At 37.4% G+C, this 21,109-nt stretch overlaps 1 protein-coding gene across 1 annotated transcript in view; it reads right to left on the reverse strand.

Annotated features, from left to right (window-relative positions):
• Positions 1-21,109, reverse strand: part of ASPSCR1 (ASPSCR1 tether for SLC2A4, UBX domain containing) — a 92,911-nt gene that overhangs the window by 58,180 nt on the left and 13,622 nt on the right. Inside the window, exon 4 of the mRNA XM_015825528.2 lies at positions 11,328-11,428. Within this exon, the coding sequence (XP_015681014.2) occupies positions 11,328-11,428 (101 nt within the window). The remainder of the gene's footprint in view (positions 1-11,327; positions 11,429-21,109) is intronic.

A 21,109-nucleotide genomic window follows, 5' to 3' on the forward strand; every position in this document is an offset into this window, starting at 1 on the left:
AATAAACAGGAACCAGCTTATTTGCAAAAGATAGGATCACAGGCAAGACTAAGAAAGCTATGATCTAGCAGACCAATTTCAAGAAAAGGGACATCTCTTTTAATTTCAACACCTCTGGCATTATTATCCAAGACTGTGCTCTCTGATCAAATGTCTGCAAAAAACAACATACACAAAGATTCCCAAAGGATGGTTAGAAGCCAGCAGGCCCCTCCTCCAGCAACTGTTAATCCATTACGTGCATTCTCTGAGGCAAGCAGACACATCAAACACGCTGCCATTACTTTGATGTGCTGTTTTTCAGAAGGAGAACAGCAGGCAGATTAGATTCCCTCATGTAGGGATCTGACAGGGCCTGTAAACATCTTGTGTAAGGGCTTAGAGCATGCTGGAGGAGGAGCAGCAGCAGCAGCAGCTCACAATAGCTTCCAGACCTTCTTCAGACCTAATTAGCAGAAATGGACACTAGGGACCTGGGGGAAAATTCCAGTGGGTTGACCACACTTATCCCCTTCTGCTCCAACAGAAGACGCACAGAGCTCTAACAACATGCTCCATATGGGACAGTCAGAGAATGATGTTGAAGAGCTAGCAGGCAGACAAAATGGCTGTGGCTACCATAATCTATCCTGATATAGCTATTTAGCCAGATACTTTATAAAATACTGAAGTATTCCAGCTTATACAATGTGAAAATGCAACTAGGAGTTCAAATTGCTACTAAGATAGCTCTCATATGACTTTTTTTTTTTTTTACTATTCCCTCAGTTTTAAAAAAAGAAGTCATCCAAAACTTGTTCCATCCCACACAATATGAATGCCCAATGAATGCCCAATTAAGAGAAATTAGTACTTTTGTAATATTTACTGTATCTTGGGTGAGTTAAGCCAAATTTCTGTACAAGAAAACCAATTCTATTTAATATTTAAAATATTCATCAGAAGAACAAAAGCAGATATTGCACACGTTGGGAAAATATGCTTCAGTAAGTACCAAATTCATCAATTAATTCCTCAGATAAATACATGTAAACTGCCTAGACAAAAGCAGAAAGTCTCAGAAATTAACTATCATCAAGGCTTGGTATTTTTTCTTTTCTTTAAACTGAAGTGCTTAAAGCTAGAAATCTATATATTCAAAATGCATGCTGTATTTCTGAGTTAGAATCCTTCTATGGGTGCAAGGCTGTGTCTAGACATGAGACTTGTTTTATATTATCTATTACTTTCTTAAGTTTTATTGTTTCAATAATTGAAACAAAGAATCTACACAACACATTCCTATTAAGATTTTTTTTTATACAGAAAACCATTTTATTATATTCACCGCCAGGAGAACTGTTAACAATATATACCGGTAGTTAAATAGAGATAAGAAAGAAATCTGTAACATATTCTTTAAAAACAGTCACAATTCACTTAATGCAGCATGGTTGATGGCATCAGAATTTCATACATCTTCTTATTTTGTAAAAAAAAAAATCCACAACAACCTTCTGAAAGAGGAAACGAAGGGCTATTCAACTGTTTACGGTTGCAGCCACATGCACACCATTTACACCTGCAGATTGGTTCAATTTGCTGCTAGGTTAGGAAAACTGAACCTAGATTAAAAAAAAAAGACACAAGACTGAAGTCTTAGTGATAGAGCATTTTCTTTTGAAGATATTAGGCAGTTGGAAGAAACAATGAGGGGGAGGAACAGAGGATCAAAAGGAAGAAAGGGGAGTGTTCCACAGTTGAAACAAACAGCTGTGTACAAAATGCAAACATATTTCCCACTAACCGTGCAGTTTTTTTTTATTGAACTAGATATCTCAACTGTTTTATCTAAACGTTACAGATTTTTTTCCTTTCAAACACTGTAGAAATTATGAACACACAGGTGCTTTAATTTAAAAAACAAACAAACCCTGAAACTTCAAATATTATTGGGAAGAATTATTGAGTATCCCTAAACTATTGAAGATATTGTTTCCAAAAATGTACAGAAGTAAACCATTACTAGGCATCTATACCTCTAGAAAACTGCATTTCTGTTCTGAGTCAATCTAAATAGATGACTTCATTAACAGGAAAAAAAATACAAAAGTAAAATAGTTCTATTCCATTGATTAACTGATTATGACATTGCCTGAGTGAAATGATAATAAATAATTGCTAAAGCACCTTAAAAGTTACAGTTGAAGACAGACCTAATATCTGTGTCCTAAAAATAATTCAATTAATTCCACTTATTTTTTGTTTTTATAAGTTAGAAAGTTCAAGAACTGTAATGGGACAATTCTAGCCACCTTTTTTTAAATTAATAATTATACCCATACACACATACAGACACACACACCAAACAAAAACAACAAAATAATAATAATAAAAAATGTAAAATTAATAGGCAGAGAAATTGCAAAAGTTGTATAATTGATGCTTATTAAATGAAGGATTAACCATAAAAAGCAGAATACATTATTTTTAACAAAATACAAAAGGGATTTAATTGATTTTTTTAAAAAATCTCCATACTGAATACTGGTATCTCCACTGTTTTATTATTTAAAAAGAAATTCTATTAAAAACAATACGAAAAAAAATTAATTTCTAACTTCCCTTTAGTTTACTTCAACTGATATACAATATTTATAAACATTTAAAATGGTCATATAATTCTAACTTCAGTTCTTTAATCAGTTATTTTTCCACTTAAAAACCAGACTCTAAAAGTTTAAATTTCCCTGGCTGTGCAATATATAATATATATGGAAGCCTTTCTTGGTTGAATTTAGTCAAACTTTTACTGTGAATATATGCTATTAATTTTCTAATTGCTACACATTCTCCAAGTTTACGTTCCCAATTTGCTGTCATCAGAAACATATATCTTTTCCAATGTTGTGCTAAATTTTCCTTGTTGCTGTCTACATGTATCTTACGAAACTGATTTTTTTTGGTTGATGTTTCTGGAGTTATGCCTATTATGCCTAATTTTTATAAAGTTGTTTCAACTCAACACTAGTTTCTAAAATTCTCTGAATAGTACTATGTATAATTTTCCAATACTTTTGAGTTTTTTTACATGACCATCACATGTTGTAAAATGTTCCTTCTGTATCATAGTTCCATCATTTATTACTATATGATTTATGTATCTTGGCAATTTACTAATGGAGTACACCACTTATAAATATTTTGTATCAGTTTTCTCTAAATTGTAACCTGTCTCCATATCATATTTAAGAGTCCTAACAACTGTTTTGGCTACAAGTAATGCTCTTCCAAATTTGAACTGTTTTCTGATGTCATTAAAAGCAACTTTACTAATGTCGAAGAGTCCTTACAATTTTAAATCAATTGTATAATCAAGACAAGGGTAAAGAAAAATGGGAATCATCTTTGCTGCTTAGCATAAAGTGCAAGGCACTACTTGACATTACTGAGTAATAGTAGATAAGCAATACCACTTTGATTTCCAACTTTAGTTTCATCACAAGAAATCGAAATATGTAACTATGAAAGAAAAGGATGGAATAAATTTAAAGAAATAAGGGTTATCCAAAGAAAAACATATAAAACATTAACAAAGCAGCATATTCTAAGCTTATACTACATTTTATAATTAATTAAAAGGCCAGAAAAACTGAACTGAACTTCTGAACTGAACTTTTCATGTTCATGAGGTACCTTTGGAGCACACCCAAAAGTTCAACAGCATGGAACATGCATTTATCTCCAAATATTCTGGAATCAGTCTTCTAACTAACTAAAGTTAGTTGTGACCCTTAATCATTTGCTAAATTTGAACTAAAGGAGAACTTTTAATAATATTTCTGAAAAGGGTGCTTATTCTAGACTTAGATTTATTTCAAATATCCCTACACTGCATTAGTGATGCACAAGCGGACATAATTTAACACTTATGACCACTGTAGCATCCTCATGATCACGTGACCAAAATTTGGACGCTTGGCAACTGGCATGTATTTATGATAATAATAATAATAATAAAGTTGGAAGGGACCTTGGAGGTCATCAAGTCCAACCCCCTCCTCAGGCAGGAAACCCTATACCGTTTCGGACAAATGGCTGTCCAGTCTCTTAAAAACTTCCAGTGCTGGAGCATTCACCGCTTCTGGAGGCAGGTTGTTCCACTGGTTAATTGTTCTAACTGTCAGGAAATTTCTCCTTAGTTCTAGGTTGCTTCTCTCTTTGGTTAGTTTCCACCTGTTGCTTCTGGTCCTGCCTTCGGGCGCCTTGGAGAATAGCTTGACTCCCTCTTCTTTGTGGCAGCCCCTGAGATACTGCTATCATGTCCCCCCTCTTCATTAAACTAGACATACCCAATTCCAGCAACCGTTCCTTATATGTTTTAGCCTCCAGTCCCCTAATCATCTTTGTTCCTCTTCTCTGTAGTGTCCAGGGATCATGTGATCACCTTTTCCAACCTTTTGACAAGCAATGTCAGTGGGGAAGCCAGATTCACTTAACTATGTTATTAACTTAACAATTGCTGTGATTCACTTAACAACTGTGGCAAAAAGAGGTCATAAAATGGGGCAAAACTCACTTAACACTGCCTTGTTTAACAACAGTAATTTTGGACTAAATTGTTGTCATAAGTCAGGTCTACCTGCATTACATAACCAAGAACGTGGTAATATACAGTTGAAACTGAGCAGAAAAATCAAGCTCAGCCTAAAATGATTACGGAGCAGGATGATTACGGAGCTGAAGCAATTTCCCTATGAAGAAAGTTATGATGCTTTGGGGGTTTGAATCAGGAAGTCCTTTTCTTTAATCCACACTTTTCCAATGAAACTAAATGGCAGCTAAATTTTTGGAAGATCTTCACAAAGAGCATGGTTAAATTATGGAAAACACTAACATATGTTGTTGAGAGGGTTGCTAACTTGCATTACTTAAAGGGATTGGGCAAATTCAAGGTAGACAATTCTTATTTCACAACTTCTAATTAAGATAGTTATATATGGCCTTCAGTAATAGAGGCAATATCTAGCTAAATATCAGTTGCTGAGTAATAGAATTAGGAGAATATTATTATGATGCCCAGTTGTTTCCCACCGGTATCACTATGTATTAGCAGATAACACTGGATGATGTGGACCATTAGCATAGTTATGTTTTATCAGCCCTTCAGAAATCTTTTTCAGAATGGATGTGAAGCAAAACAGTAGAGAGAGGAGAGAAAATCTCATCTACATAAACATATTGCATTCTGCATTATGTAGTTGTGAAAGGGGAACTTCTTATAGTCTGAAACTGTTTTCAAGCAAGGAACTGATTCCATACAAGACACTAATTTATAGAAGGGATTAATACAGAATTTGTAAAATGCAGCTGAAGTTCACTGAATAGGAAATGTGAGCTAGATAAACAATAGGTGATTTATCAGATCAGTTTAAAGATGGTGGTGACTAAATTTAAATGACTGTTAAAATGATAAAAAGATAAAACCTCTACTAAGGAAACTCTACAGAATGGTTTGTTAGTGCGCATATTACAATATGAACCAACAGATGGGCAGAGAGATAAGTGACATCTTTTGGAGATATTTGAAATTAGATTCTCTATGTAATCACAACTCACTAGACATAAACAATATTATTTGTGAAATTGTATCTGGAATGTGTCAGGGGAAAAGTACAAAAATTTGTAAATCAAAGGTTGGCAAAGAAATAACAGTCATCTGTTTGTTGTTATTCATGCGAGTGTTCAAGTTGGCTCATCCACTCTTTCTTGATGGTCCTATCATCTCAGCTTTGGAAGTTCTACTCTGACAGTGAGTCAATGACTTTCTGAGATATTTCTGGAACAGTTCCGATTCTGAAAGAAATAACTACCAATAAAACAGTTGTATAATATAACACATGGGTGAATAGTAAATGTGTTTTAAAACAGAAGAGAACCTAGAAGATCCATTTAAGCACACAAACACAAAATCAAAGAACGAACAAAGAGGGACAAAAAATGCACATCAGTGATGGTCCTTCTCTAAGTATTAGGCAAGCCCGCTAAGAAGTGGTTTTGGGGGGAAGAGGGAAAGATGCTTCAATATAATTTGCAACAATTGTTTACAATTTAAGAAGTTCAGCCTTCTAAGCCACAAAAAACAAAGTTAAGTAACAAATCATCTGTGAAGTACAGATTATTAGTTTGACATTTGTTTTTAAGCAGTCTTGAATCCACTTCAGACAGAAAGAACACTAAATGTAGGCTGCAGCAAGAGGGAGGCAAACCATCACAGAAGCTTCATAATTCACAGAATATATGAAGCATAGGCGAATCCTTTTATAAAAAATACCCTAAAAGACACAAGAGGGCAACAATCAAGCCTTTCTTTAAAAAAATAACACCTCAAATGCTTGGAAATGCCCAGTCAATAATTGAATTGAAACACTCTAGAATCTTTTCCAACAGGCAAGAGAAACTATCCTCAATTCCAGAACAACTGTTCTTCATGTCCCCTTTTGATTACAGTATATCAGAACCTAGGAAGTTGTACATAATATATACATATTAGTATATTATTAGTATACAATAAGCAGAGATGTTTAACACTAGAGAGAAAAAGTAAACTAGTGAAGCATGAAAACTAAAATTGAGGAGAATGGCAGAAAAGTAGGGTGATTGTTTTGTTTAGTGGTTTTTCTGCTCTTACCAGTCATTTCATGCATCATCCAATTATACTTTTGTGACCAAAAGAATCAAGGGGAAGAAATACACACCAACTGCTTCAGTTTAAAAATTTTGAAGACTATATAAATATTCCCAGGCAGAGAAATATAACAGTGAGAGAAGAGAACCTTTCATAGGCATGAAACAATAATATTACAATAATATTGAATAACATTTGCCATTCAGTGGTGAAAAAAGCAAGGTTCTATATTTAGGCAAGAAAAACCAAATGCACAGCATAGGTGGCACCTTGCTCAATAGTAGTAACTGTGAGAGGGACCTCGGAGTCCTAGTGGACAATCACCTAAATATGAGCCAGCAGTGTGCTGCAGCTGACAAAAAGGCCAACACAGTGCTAGGCTGCATTAACAGAGGGATAGAATCAAGATCACGTGAAGTATTAATACCACTTTACAATGCCTTGGTAAGGCCACACTTGGAATACTGCATCCAGTTTTGGTCACCGCAATGTAAAAAAGATGTTGAGACTTTAGAAAGAGTACAGAGAAGAGCAACAAAGATGATTAGGGGACTGGAGGCTAAAGCATATAAGGAACGGCTGCTGGAATTGGGTATGTCTACTTTAATGAAGAGAAGGACGAGGGGGGACATGAGAGCAGTGTTCCAATATCTCAGGGATTGCCATAAAGAAGAGGGAGTCAAGCTATTTTCCAAGGCGCCTAAAGGCAGGACAAGAAGCAACGGGTGGAAACTAATCAAGGAGAGAAGCAATCTAGAACTAAGGAGAAATTTCCTGACAGTTAGAACAATTAACCAGTGGAACAACCTGCCTCCAGAAGCAGTGAATGCTCCAACACTGGAGGTTTTTAAGAAGAGACTGGACAGCCATTTGTCCGAAATGGTATGGGGTTTCCTGCCTGAGCAGGGGGTTGGACTAGATGACCTCCAAGGTCCCTTCCAACTTTACTACTACTATTATTACTATTATTACTATTACTATTACTATTACTATTATTATTATTATTATTATTATTATTATTATTATTATATAAACTGTGACAGGGGAAACCAACGAAGTCTCAGGACCACACTGTATTTTGTATACAGTATTTTCTAACACACAACAAGACAACTGTATTTACAAATATTTTATTAATTTTCTAGTTTTACAGTCAAATACTTAATAAACAATGTGTTGTCTGGGTCCATTAGTAATTCAGTGGTATATATTAACTTCTTCAATCTAGATCCAATATTACACCATCCTCTCTTCTTCCGGTAGTACCTGTTTTCTCACACTAGGCAAATACAATTCTTATTGTTATTAGTAAATATACAATTAAATATCAACATCTTTGTTACATTTTTTCTAATATCAATAATGTCAGTTTAAGATATCTTTTCTAACCAAAACATATCTTAATTGCATTTGCAGTAAACATCCATATGTTCAATCAATATCCTGTTTTCACTTTTTAAAAAAATAATAATTTCTCATCAGTGTTCAAAATGTCTCTATTGTTTATAATTCCAAAGTAAGTTATATTTGGGTAATCAAAAGCTTCCCTTATTCAAACTACTTCATACCAAAATCTAATACCGTATTCTAATTACAAATCTTATCTTTCTAGTTATAATAATACTTCTATTTCTAGCAATTATCTATTCTCTACCATATTCAAACATCTAATTAATAGTATAATATCCCATTTAATGGGTCAAAACCTCTAAGCTTTCTTCCTTTGCCAACTAACTTTCCAAGTCAATGCATTTGAATCATCAAGTAATTCTTCCTCTGTTTTTGTGTATATTGTTTGGAATAAAAAAGACCATTTGTTTAAAATATTTTTGGAAGAACGCTCAGCCCATTGATTTTCATTAAACAGCCTCCCTCCTTCTCCAATTCCCCACAGTTCTCCTAACAGTTCTATCTTCCATTCAACCAGTTTTTCTTCTTTTTCCTCAAACGTGTTCTGAAATCTTTATTGGTAAGATGTCTTTTCCATTTCCGATATTATCGCTACGTCTTCTAGTTCTTCAATTGTCTAAGTCTGTCTGTTAGCTCCTTCCTTTAGGTCCTCCATCTTTAGATCTGCTTCCTCTAGTTTCCTTCTATTTTCTGGATGGCTAGTTCCTTCTTTGTAGTCATTTTCTGGGATGGTAAATTTAGATTAGAAAATTGTTCTTTTATCTCCTTTGTGTTATTTTTAGTCTCATCATGAACTAAAGCAATAGTCTCTTGTATTGATTTCAACATGGAGAGAATTTCTTTCTATCTTCATCCATATTTTCTTGGTAGTATATCAAACTGAAGACTTTGGGGACAGGTGTTAGATATGGTTTTTTACCATTTAAAGCTGAGTATGGGACATCCATTCTATTTTTTGTAGGTGGTCTTTATAGTAAAAATTGTTCATCAATCAAAGATTTATAATCTAAAATATTCCATCATCTCAAGCAATGATGTGTGTTTTTCCTGCAGGAAAATAGTTCTACAACACAGCTCTTAAAGTCAGTTAATATTTATATTCGTAGTTCAGCAGGCCGGTTTCAAAGTAGTTCATCGTCTCTGCCACACCGATAAGCAGCCCAAGAGTTTTTGTTTTTTCCCCCCCTTTACCCAGCTGCAGTCTTCAAAACTGAAAGTTTCCAAGGACAGCAAGAGTCTTATCTGAATCTGGGCTTCAAGCCAAGTTTCCTTTGAGCATAACAAATTGTAGTGCCGTAATTCGCCACTAGATGTCATTAATGCCATTTTCCAGCTTTTTAAATCCAAACTTATATTACCAGCTTTTCAAGTCTCTTTTTTTTTAAAAAAAAGTCTCAAAAGCACTTTTAGTCCCCACATTTCAAAGCCATATATGTGTATTAATTCTAAGTTAAACTTGTAATTTTCTCTATTTTCCCCCCAAGCAATTAATTTGCCGCTTTTCTTTTCCTGAGGGAATGGGGTGGAAATTCCCCTTCCCTCTCTCATTGGGGAGGGTGCTTTGGGAAATTTTTTCCAGGAAAAAGTCTTAGAATCATAAAGAGAGGATAGAGTCTCATCCAGTTTCAACCACGTTGCTGAAAAGTTGCTTGTTGGTGCTTATTTTCTTCGGTTGTCAGCAGCTTCTGATTGGCTACACGAATGTAGCCAGTCTTTCCCCCGCCAGTTTGGAGGACTTCCTTGGATCAAACGGAAGGGCTGCCACTCTCCCGTGATTAACGAGGGTCCCCTCCTTGCTCGTTGCCTCTACGGGGTGACTTTCAACTCTTTCCAGGGTCCCCAGCGGGGCAAAATCAAATGCGAAAGACGGAGCCCCATCTTCCTGAGCCCGTTCCGCCGCAACGTCAAAACCACAACAAGACAACTGAACTATCAATGCATGGACTTGTGTCTTTTATATACCCCTGAAACTGTTGTGTCTGTTTATTTGTAATCTTCAATTGAGCGAAAAGGTACATCACAGGGCAACAATTTCTGAATCAATATATCTCAAATTGGCTAACTTACAGAATGCATTCAAAATTCAGGACTCATGACTCTTTGGGATTGAAATTCAGCAAATTTATGGCCACTTCAATGCTGCTGGGCCACTGTGATCAGTCACAGTCAGGTGATTATCATTTCCAAGTCACCAAGTCAATGGGAATCTCAATAGGAAATGCAAACTCAACTGTGATTTCCCAAGCTGCCTGACAGTTTCCCACAATCAAAGGAAGGAAAGAAGGAAGATTTCCGATGCTCCCTGCCAGCTTCCTACAAAGAAACTCAATGGGGAAGATGACAGGAAGTTGGAAACCATTCTCACTTCTACTTTAACATAATTATAATTGATTAGAATATCATAATATGGAAGAAGAATCAACAAATTAAAAGGTCCAAGGTATATAATAATATCAATTTGTATGCATTTTACCTATCTTAGGCAAGAAAGTCAGGTGATGACACTGAGCCAATCCCTCTCTCCTAGCCATGTGCCGGTTCAAATATTTTATTATTTCATCAAAATATAAAATAAAGAAATGTAAAGAAAAATGAAGATAATGGGAAAATAAGAGGATAAAAGGGGAAGAGAGAAATGTATAGGGTAAAGGGGAATTCTCAGTCCTAATGATTTTTTGCCTGCCTGTGGTCATTCTGTTTCTGTTTAGGTAAGGAATTATATCTGAAATGATGATCTAATGAGTGACATGTCTAGTTTATTATATAGTTTCAGCCAGATTTGTTTTTCCTTTTTATTGCTTGTCTATAGATTCAGAAAAAAATGATGAAGGGTCCTTTATTAGTACAACTAATGTATTATAATGTTCTTTCCAAATGGATTTTGAGAAAATAATTCAAGTAAAGTTTACATTAGCTTTCCATATCCTTAGCTAAATCATTTGTTTTAAATAGTGAAACCAACCAATTTCTTTAAAGTGTAAATGAATTAATGCTTCATGACTATCCTAATGCATATTCTTATCACAGTATGATCAAATTCTATCCAAAGTAGTGGCCATTACTACAGATCTGTTCAATAAATGCAAGATTATGAGCAAAACTAACTATATTCCTATATTCCTGTATTTTAAGACAGATTTTAGTGAAGTAACAGCAGATACTCATTCTACAACATCTTAGTTGCCCATAACATTTGTTTTCAAATATTGCATGTTCATGTTTCTTCTTTGATTCTTATTCTTACACTCACCTGGTCTGTGCAAAATGATGAAGAATATCCCACAAGGTCTGACTGGAGCTAAATGTGTCCTGGAGTCTAGAACCATCATCCAATTGCAGTGCAATCCGAATCTAGGAGATAAAATATATGTGTATTGAAGATATACGCATATTCATCTATTAGTAAAGCAGCTCATGAAACTTGTTCAAGATCACATCTGGCTAACAGAAATCTGGCCCCTGTCCTTGGTTTCAACTAATGCTTCAGAGCAGCAGGTATTTGTGGCATTAACACTTATAAACAACATCTCTAAAACAAATAGCTGACAGCACGGATTAAGTTTTATTTTTATTATTGCCTTAACAGAGTTATAAACATAAAAAGTCCACAAAGTCCACTGTAGAATAATTCATTTCAAATTGCACTTGAAAGGTAATATTTTTACTCATCCAGTATGTCTGGAAGTGTCAGCAGGAGAATTATGTTACTCCATGACCTATTTGTTCCACAATAGCCAAGCTTGATAAGTGCCTTATTAGTGAACAATTTTCATAGGGACAAGCTTATTATAACTGAGAAATAAGTTCATTTCTTTGCATAATTTCAGGGTTATTTTATGTATTTCAACCTTAATTTTTTTTATTTAGAATTATTCCAGGGAATCATCCTAAAGTAGCAAGCTTGGTATATGTTCATAATAATCATTTTGAGAATGAAACTGTACAGATTCTTCCATCATATTGTTTTCATTAGATCTTAAATCTTATCTGAACTTAACTTCATTTTCTAAAGGTTTATTTTCTTTACCTAATGTCAAATTAAGTTATAACTATAAGCTTCACTCAGCACATAGTGTCATTTTTAACCCACATAAACTATTTTAGTAAGGTGCCAAGCTTACCATATTTTTTTTAACTCAAGTACTGCTGTTCTAGCATACAACAAATTTAAAGTCCAATATTTAGATTAAAGGGATCCAAAAGAGCCGCTTGGGCTCTGCATAACACGATAAGCTTATAACCCTCTATAACAAATGGCACACAGGAGATTACAAATGGCACCACTGCCTAATGAATTTCATATCTGAGCATCTCAACCAAGTATAACTTGAGATCTGCTTCTTTGGGAATTGAAATACTTGGTTAACATGCTCTAAACACACTTGTACTGTAGGTTCTTTTTCCCAAGCATATCACCCATTTGTATTTTCTCTATCCAAATTCATGACAAAAAAAAATTCTTGTAGAGAGCTAAACAAAGAGCCATATTGGTTTTTCTCAAATCGATTCTGAACAAAGGAATATTTCTGGTTGCAAACAGGTACATTTATTTATTTTATTAATTAAATCTGTTATCTGCCAATTACAGAGGTTTACAACTAAAATTAAAACCAGAAATAATAAAATAAAATTGAATGAATAAAAATAGATAAAATATAATAAATGCTTTAGGGTCTTCAAAAAGCCATGCTAATTGTCTTAATTCAGAACACATTTCAAAGACTGCAACAGCACAAAAGGATCAACTGGGAGGAGAGGGAGAAGAAAAGTCCATTGATGGCTTCCCTGGAAGAAGGAAAGACCCAGAGCTCCACCCAAGACTGTAAAGAAGGGACCTGGCTGGTTCCTTCTCACCCAAGACCCTAAGAGAGGTTCTTTCCCCAATGGGGAAACAGTAGGTATTTGTCTGGAAAAAGTCGAGACGTTCCAAGCACATTACAGTAAATTCCAGCCCCTCCCTCTCCTTCCTTCCTTCCTTCCTTCCTTCCTTCCTTCCTTCCTTCCTTCCTTCTTTCCTTCCTTCCCTCCCTCCCTCCCTCCCTCCCCCGTGTGTGTGTATGTGTGTGTGTGTGCATGTGTGTGCGCGTGTGTGTGTCCAGAGGAGGGGATAGAGGGAGACAGCAGGAAACCATGTATTGGATAAACACAAGTATTGTGTTGTAAATATCTGCTGTAAAATATAAGCCATTGTTTATACTTAAAAGTATAAAACTCTGCACTGTCTTGTTTTCTGTGTCAATTGCTACCAATGAAGAACAAACTATAACTCCAGTTCAAAAAGAATCCTGTCACACTGTGACAATCAACCACAATGTTGTTAGAATCCAATTGGCCTTAGTTGCTACGGGTCTAGCTCCTTCAAAGAGAACCATCCATATATTCATTCCAGGAAAGGTTCTACTCATTCCAGTTTGGCTGGGATTCCTCTAGAATACAAATCAGTTGTTCTTTAGATTGTTAATTTGTGCAAATAGAATTTATTCAGAAAAGGCCATAGAGTTTTTTTCTTCAACACAGCATTTGGGCGCTGGTTGCCACAACTGAGAGTGAGACATCTGTGGAAGACATATTGCTAGATTATTTTACTTATTACTCTAGCTCTATTTTATTCTGTTATTGTTATTAGTAAAATGCTGTAAGTCATATTAATAAGTATAGTAGTATGGAAAATAATATAAGGTGATCCTTTGAGAGCTGAATGCAACGAAATTTCATTTTAATATATGTCGATTAGTGTACATTCAAAGTGACAATAAAGTTATTACTATTATTATTATTAATTATTATTATTATATAAACATTTGGGGGCAGACCATTTTTATTCCCTTCAGAGGTACACATCACACCAAATTAACGATCTGGTTGTCAATCCATATCAATGAATAAACATGTGGTATCCCCATCCAAAGAACTTTTCTCTGATTAGAATAAAAAAATCACATGAGCGTATGATTTGTGTCATGTGTAAGCCTGTGATAACATATTTTCAATGAACAAATCTGGTAATAGTCATGTTAATCTATGTTTATGGTAAAATGTGATTTATATCCAAGACCAGTTTGTCTTTTACTTTGGAGCCCAACTTTGCTTTTATTCCTGATCTAGTGTGCAAAAAAAATATTCCTAAAGTCTAGATCCTCAAATATCTCTTAAGAAATATAAATGAGATAATGTTTAATATCTTTTAACTGCATTCACTTGAATTCTGGATTGGGCAAAACTTCTGGCTGAATGGAATATTATAAAAAACCTATTTTTCTGATACTGATTTTGGAGTCAAAACTGGTCTACACATTGTAGCTGTATAATGATATATTTCAAATTAACAATAAGTAGAGGTAATAATTTATATATGCCATCTTCTATCTTCCACATGCACAAAAAGGATAAACAAAGCAGATCAGAGTTATATTTGCTACTTTTGAGGATACACTAATTTGGATATACTGATGTTCTGTTTCAACAAAACAAAATGAAGAGAATATAACTTTTTCCTTTTTTTAATATCATCTATGTTACAGCTGAAAATCTGTGGTTCTCTAGGTTACTGAATTACAACTCCAAGCATTCCTTACCATTGGCTTTGCAAGATGAGGCTGATGAATTATATAGCTCAACAGCAGCAAGAAACAGAGGACCCACCTTGATGCTAATAAATTAAATCAGAAATTCTGAGCTACAAACTAGGTATAGGTTGCGAGAAGACCCTTACAAATGTTCAGAAACAAGTAGCAATTCCTACGCAGAGAGAATATCACTGTAAATTTGCATCCTGGGTTTTGATTCCAAGTCAGTTTGGTATTTTTTTAAAAAAAATATTTAAAACATCAAATAAATCTAAAGAGCAAGAGTACAGAGCCACCATAATTGGATATTATTCCACAAATAACATTCATTACTGAAATAATTCAAGGATCTGAAGAAAAAGACAGACACAACCAAATCTTTCTAAAATGTTGGCAAGAGTTTTCAAAGTAAACCCTAGATGCCACAAAATTTCATATACACCATGTTTTCGCTGGCAGGATGTTTTTGATGTCATTCCTATAGGATAGCTAAGAGAGTGACCTGCTAGAAGCAATCCGATGCTCATGGGAAACAAGAGCATCTCATCAGTCACCACTCAGAAGGACTAAAGTGCTTGCATCCTTCACTAATAAGGCTAGCCCAATGCCTTCCCTGCCCAAGAACAGCTTTCAGATTATTGTTGGCTCTATAAAAGTGTTGACAGCTGACATCACTAGACCACCAGATGCTTGCCCAGAAACCTACTCTGCCAATTACATCAGTTTTTAGGCAAACGTTCAAAGCCAAGAATGTCACAAATACACATTTAGGCAACTAAAACTTCACAGAAATTCCAAACTATATTTTAAAACTTAATCCAGAAAATAGAAAAATATGTCAATTAATTTCTAAGTTTACAGAAGATGGGAAAACAACACTGATTAGTGGGTAAATGATTGTCTGACCTTTCCAACTGTGAATGTCCATTGTCAATACAGGGCTCTCAACTTTCGCTGTCTTAGAACTAATTCAAAAGTCAGGGGTGGAGGGAGGTGGGATCTGTTATTACTCAATCAACCACCCTCATTGTGCCGTTCCCCACTGGGGCCCCAAGACGACTGACACAGTCACGTCTTTAGGCACTTACGAAAAGAGATCATCATATATTCTGACTATCAACTAATATTCATAATACTCTCTGTCAATCTTCTGTTTGTCAATTCTTGCACTGTATGTTCTATAGACTGTCCTCGACTTACCATTGTAAGTGAAACAGAAAGAGCTGCCTGCCGAAAGAGGGCAGGCAGCTCCTTCTGTGGAAAGAACTGGTGCACTGGGATGGAGAAAGGAAACCGAGATCCCAATGGTCTGAGCTTTCTTTTTCTGGTTCCAGTGCTAGCTCTCTTTCCCTGCTGTGCTCTAGAAAGTTGAAAAGACTTTCTAGCCCAGAGTAGGAAGGGAAACTGGCACGATGCACTGAAGGAACAAAGCTTGGAGAGTTTCCTTTCTCTGGCATAAGAGTGTTAGTTCCCCCGCCCTCTCTGGGATAGAAAGGCTTTGCAGAAAGATTGAAAAATTATGCAAAAATGGAGCATGTTTTCATGCGATTTTCATAAATTCTGGAGGCTGCACAATTTCCAGAGGTCCCCTTGCAAAACTTCCAGAGGCCACACAAGTATCATTTTCACATGGCCTCCACAGTCTCCAAACATTGCACAAAAGCACACTCCATTCTTGAATGATTTTTGGAAGCCAAGTGAGGCCAAACAAGAATAGAACTTGACAATAGAACTTGCTCTCATGTGGCCCCTGGACCCTCCAGAGGTTGTATGAGAGGGCTGTGATTTCATGCATTTTTTAGAAATTGCAGAGGTTGCACAAGAAATGCCCCCAAGCCGCTTCAAGACACCTTGGACTGCCTTGGTAGGCTATGTACTCAACAGGAAAAGACTCTCTGAAGGTAGGTAGCTTGCAATGGATCCTGGGGAGACTAGGCCAGGGCTTTTCAACCAGTGGTACGGGTACCACCTGTGCTACATTGGCACCTGGCAGGTGGTACGTGACCATCCTAGAAAAGTGGTAGCGGGGGAGGGGAATGAGCTGAACCAGTGGCAGCACCGCACAAGCCTGACCGAGAGACGGCTGGAGCTGCAGGGCTGTCAGGGCTCAGTGGAAGCGCCAGGATCAGTGCCAGGCTCCAGCCCAGAAGAAGCACCAATTGGCTGGAATGTTGCAGCCTCTCCAGGGTCTTGTGATTTACATTCAGATGCTTGGCAACTGATTCATATTTATGACGATCACAGTGTCCCAGGGTCATGTGAAGTGACCAAAACCTGCTGCAACCACCCAGCAGATGGGGGGAATAAAAACCAAACACCCCCCCACTCCACCCCCACTGCCAATCCTCAACAGAAATGCCGACAACAATGAAAACCTCGGACAGGAGGAAGAGTGCCGCCAGGCAGGTGTCTTGCTCGGCTGTGCCTTGGGGGGCACTTTTTTCAGTGCCATTGTAACTTTGAATCGTCACTAAGCAAACTGTTGTAAGTCGAGGACTACCTGTACTTTATTACTTTTTTCCTTTTTTTTTTTTTTTGGTCAAGTTTTTGACACCTTGCTAGGCGACTGGTGGTACTCAGATGTTGCCATATTCTAAAAGTGGTACAATGGGTGAAAAGGTTGAAAAGCCCTGCACTAGGCAACGGAGGTAATCTCACCTTGAGGATGGCCTGAGGGAGCCTTTCTGAGTGGCAGTGGAATTGCTAGGGATGAAACTGAGGCCCAGGCTGCTACTTTAAGCCCAGCCTCAGAGCTGCCATCCATTGCTGCTGTTCAGGGTGTCTAGATAGGAGGATTTGGCAGATGGGGGGTGGGGTGGGGGAATTATACCATCCCCATCATTGGAAGAGTGGGTGTGCTGCCAAGTACTCAAATTTTGATCATATCACTACAGGGGCGCTGTAATAATTGTAACTTCAAGCAGGGGTCATAACTCTAGTCATTGCCGTTGCAATTTCAAATGGCCACCGAATGAACGGTCATTAATCGAGGACTACCTGTAGCAAAACTTAACAGTATTAGGAACTAAGAATTTGGGCCTTCTTATTAAATAAACTGACACTTCCTATTAAACAGATAGAATAAAGGTATAGGGCCTGTCAGATCCGAGGGAGAAGGGTGTTCCACAGAACAGTGTCTGCTCCAGAAAAGATATGCTTCCTAAATTCCACTAAATGCCAACACTTAAGAAAAAGGACCTGTAGCATGCTTATTCTGTCCAATCTGTTGGAATGGAAACATACCCTCAAGGAGGAGGAGCCCACATAGGAGGCGTGGTGGTGGTGCAGTAGTCAAAATGCAGTACTACAGGCTAATTCTGCTCATTGCCAGGAATTTAATCCTGACCAGCTCAAGATTGACTCAGCCTTCCATCCTTCCGAGGTGTGTAAAACGAGGACCCAGACTATTGGGGGCATTATGCTGACTCTGTAAACTGGTTAGAGCAGACATATCAAACACAAGGCCCGCGGGCTGAGTCCAGGTCTCGTCGCATGGAGAGGGAGTGGGCCTTCCTCTGACCCTCCCTTTGCCCTTCTGCACCTACCATGAGCAAACTGGCCAAGGAGAGCGAGCACAGCAGCAGCAGCCTCGAGGAGAAGGTAAGCGCAGCTGGGGGGCCCCTTGGGGAAGTGGGGCTAGGCTAGGCTGGGCTGTGCAGTCCCTGAACTCGATAGCTGGGCGCTTGACCTCCGCTGCCCAGGGCTCTTGGCAGCCTGCGCCACTGTCTGGGCCCCCCCGCATGGCCTGAGAGGGACAGTGAGGCTCCTCCAGTGGACCATGTCCCGGCGCTCGTCCCAGTCCCACCCTCCTCCGTCAAAGACCCTCGGATCCGCTCCAGTTCTGCCCGGGCCTGCACAATATTTTAAATAAATATTCAATAATAAGATCAGTTATAGTTCTTTCAAGATAGAAGCTTATGATTAAATCTACCCACTTCTAGATATAAAAAGATATAACAGTCATATGATGATGTTATGCTGTTTTCTATTTATATCTTTCTGACAGAAAATAAATCAAGGAATATTTTATAATTCACTCATCAGAAATATCTAATTTCAATAGTAAACATAAACTATGTACCACAAATCGGATCATGTGCCATTGATTGGCTTTTACTCCTAACAATGTTCATAATGATTTCACACTGAAGGCTTGGAAATCCAAAATCCTCTTATATACAAAATGGCAGCAAGGAATATTTAACTTAGCCATACATAAAAAAGCAGCCTACTTGAAGATTCAGGCTCCCAGATTTTAAGAATACATTGAGAAACACAGTGACATTCACATACAATAAGTCAGGACAGACCCATTCATTTTTTAGAAATGATCATCAAGAGTGCTAACTTGCTCCTTCACAGATAAATCAAAGTTTTAAGCCAAGGCAAAGTATGATTTCAAACTCTGGCTTATTAACACAAGAATCAGATTTTCTAATTTCCACATAAGCAAACTACAATGCAATCAGCCAGGTTTGTTAATACCACCTACTGGCAGAAACAGCACATGCTTGTTTCCAGGTTGTATAAAAACATGACTATACTTGAACTATAGTAGAACGTTACTTTAAAAACTGGAATTCTGCTGTTGCCATGTTATCCCCATTCTTTTTTTTCTCCTTCCCCGTATTAATGTATTAATACAATTTAATACACTAAACTGTATTAATAATAGGGAAGGGGATTAAAAATGAAAAGTAAATTAGTATATTCTGTAGAGATTAAAGGAATCTTTTATACAGTCTTTTAAGAGGCATTACAGTTGATTTAAATAATTTATTTGCATGTATATGCATATATATGCATGTGTATATATATTTACTCCCCAGGTGCTGGTACACGCACAAGGGGAGTAATAGGACCAGCAAATGTGAGAATGACATCTGAAACGCGAAGGATAGACAGTTTGGCGATGAAGACACGGGGACAGCCCAGGATAAGTGGGGTGGAGGGAGAAGAGCAGGAGCAACCTGACAGCCGCCCCCTGGGCGCTCGCACACATGCTAGGGGAATAACAATGACTGGGGGCAGGGGAGCAACCTTGGAAGCTACGGATGCATTGACAAGCACGGCCCCTTTAAGAACAGCACGGGTGGTACTAATGAGTGGACCAATGACCCGTTCAAGGGTTAGAGCGCAGAGGCGGCCAGTTATATAAACTAACTCCCGGATCCGGCGTTTTTACACTCTGACGATGTCGGTAGTTTGGCCGACGAAAGCTTAGTACTTTTTGTAGATTAAAGAGCTTTGGTTTAAGATTTTTATCCTGGTGTTCGGATACTTTTATTACTGCCACGATACGTGTATACCCGGGATTCTTGTTTTTAACATTATTAAAGATATATATATATGTATAATTACGTTAAAAATTTGAATCCTGGGTAAAGCCATGCAGTAAAAAACAAATAAATACGAACACCAGGATAATATCAAACTAGAAATCGTTTAATAAAAATGCTGAGCTTTCATCGGCCAGCACTACCGACATCATCAGAGCATGGGAGCAAGTCAATGGGAGTTATGATACCGGCTGGTTTTGCGCACAGCTCCTAGACCTAGTCATCGGTCCATCCAATTTTCCTAATTGTTTTACTCTTAAAAGGCACGCGTTAGCTGTTCCCTTGATGGTTTTCAAGGCTGCTGTTCCATTATCCACTTTCCTTCCTCCAATCCCTTCCCTCGTGCATACACCACTGTCTGCTATCCCACCATTAATTTCTAAAACTGCTGTTCTCCCTTCCCCCTATATATACCCGGTCTACCAAATATAAATCAGTCTGTTCTGCAGGCAGACTTCACATACTGTGAACACTATAAATTCAAAATTTTGTGGCTGGCAAAGAGTTAGTGGGAGACTAGTATAGCTATTTCAGACTCATTAGCCCTCATCAGCTAGTCACACCCTTCAGGGATTCGAACCTGGGCAGCTTGCATGTTAGGCAGCTGTATTACACTTTTGAGCCACAGGTTCCCCCTTACTCCTGTCAGCAGAAACCAGGGACGATATATATCTTATCTCAGAACAGAGTTCTGGCACCTTTGTTGCCTTGAACAAAATCCTAGTCTTTTAGATACACTAAAAATTGAAGGGTTTTTTTTTTTCAACTACAAAGGTAAACCTTGTAGGGTAAGCAAGGCGGGTTGTATGATGTGTGAGAGTTCTGGCACCTTTCCCCCCCCCCAAAAAAAGCACTGTGTGTGTATGTGTTTATGTGTGTGTGTGTGTGTGTGTGTGTGTGTGTATATATATATATCTATTGGTAATTAAACTAAATATATGATCCCTGGGTGCATCCATGCCAAACAAATAAAATAAAACGAACACCAGGGTAAAATAATCAAACTCTAGGAGTTTAATGTTACAGTACCAAATGCCAAGCTTTCGTCAGCGTTCTGCTGACATCATCAGGGCCTAAACGGTCAGTCTATGGGAGAGTCTTTTATAGTTCGAACTTGGTCTGCACAC

This window comes from Protobothrops mucrosquamatus, unplaced genomic scaffold (genome assembly GCF_001527695.2).
Source record: "Protobothrops mucrosquamatus isolate PMUCROS unplaced genomic scaffold, P.Mucros_1.0 scaffold2678, whole genome shotgun sequence".
NCBI classification, from domain to species: domain Eukaryota; kingdom Metazoa; phylum Chordata; class Lepidosauria; order Squamata; family Viperidae; genus Protobothrops; species Protobothrops mucrosquamatus.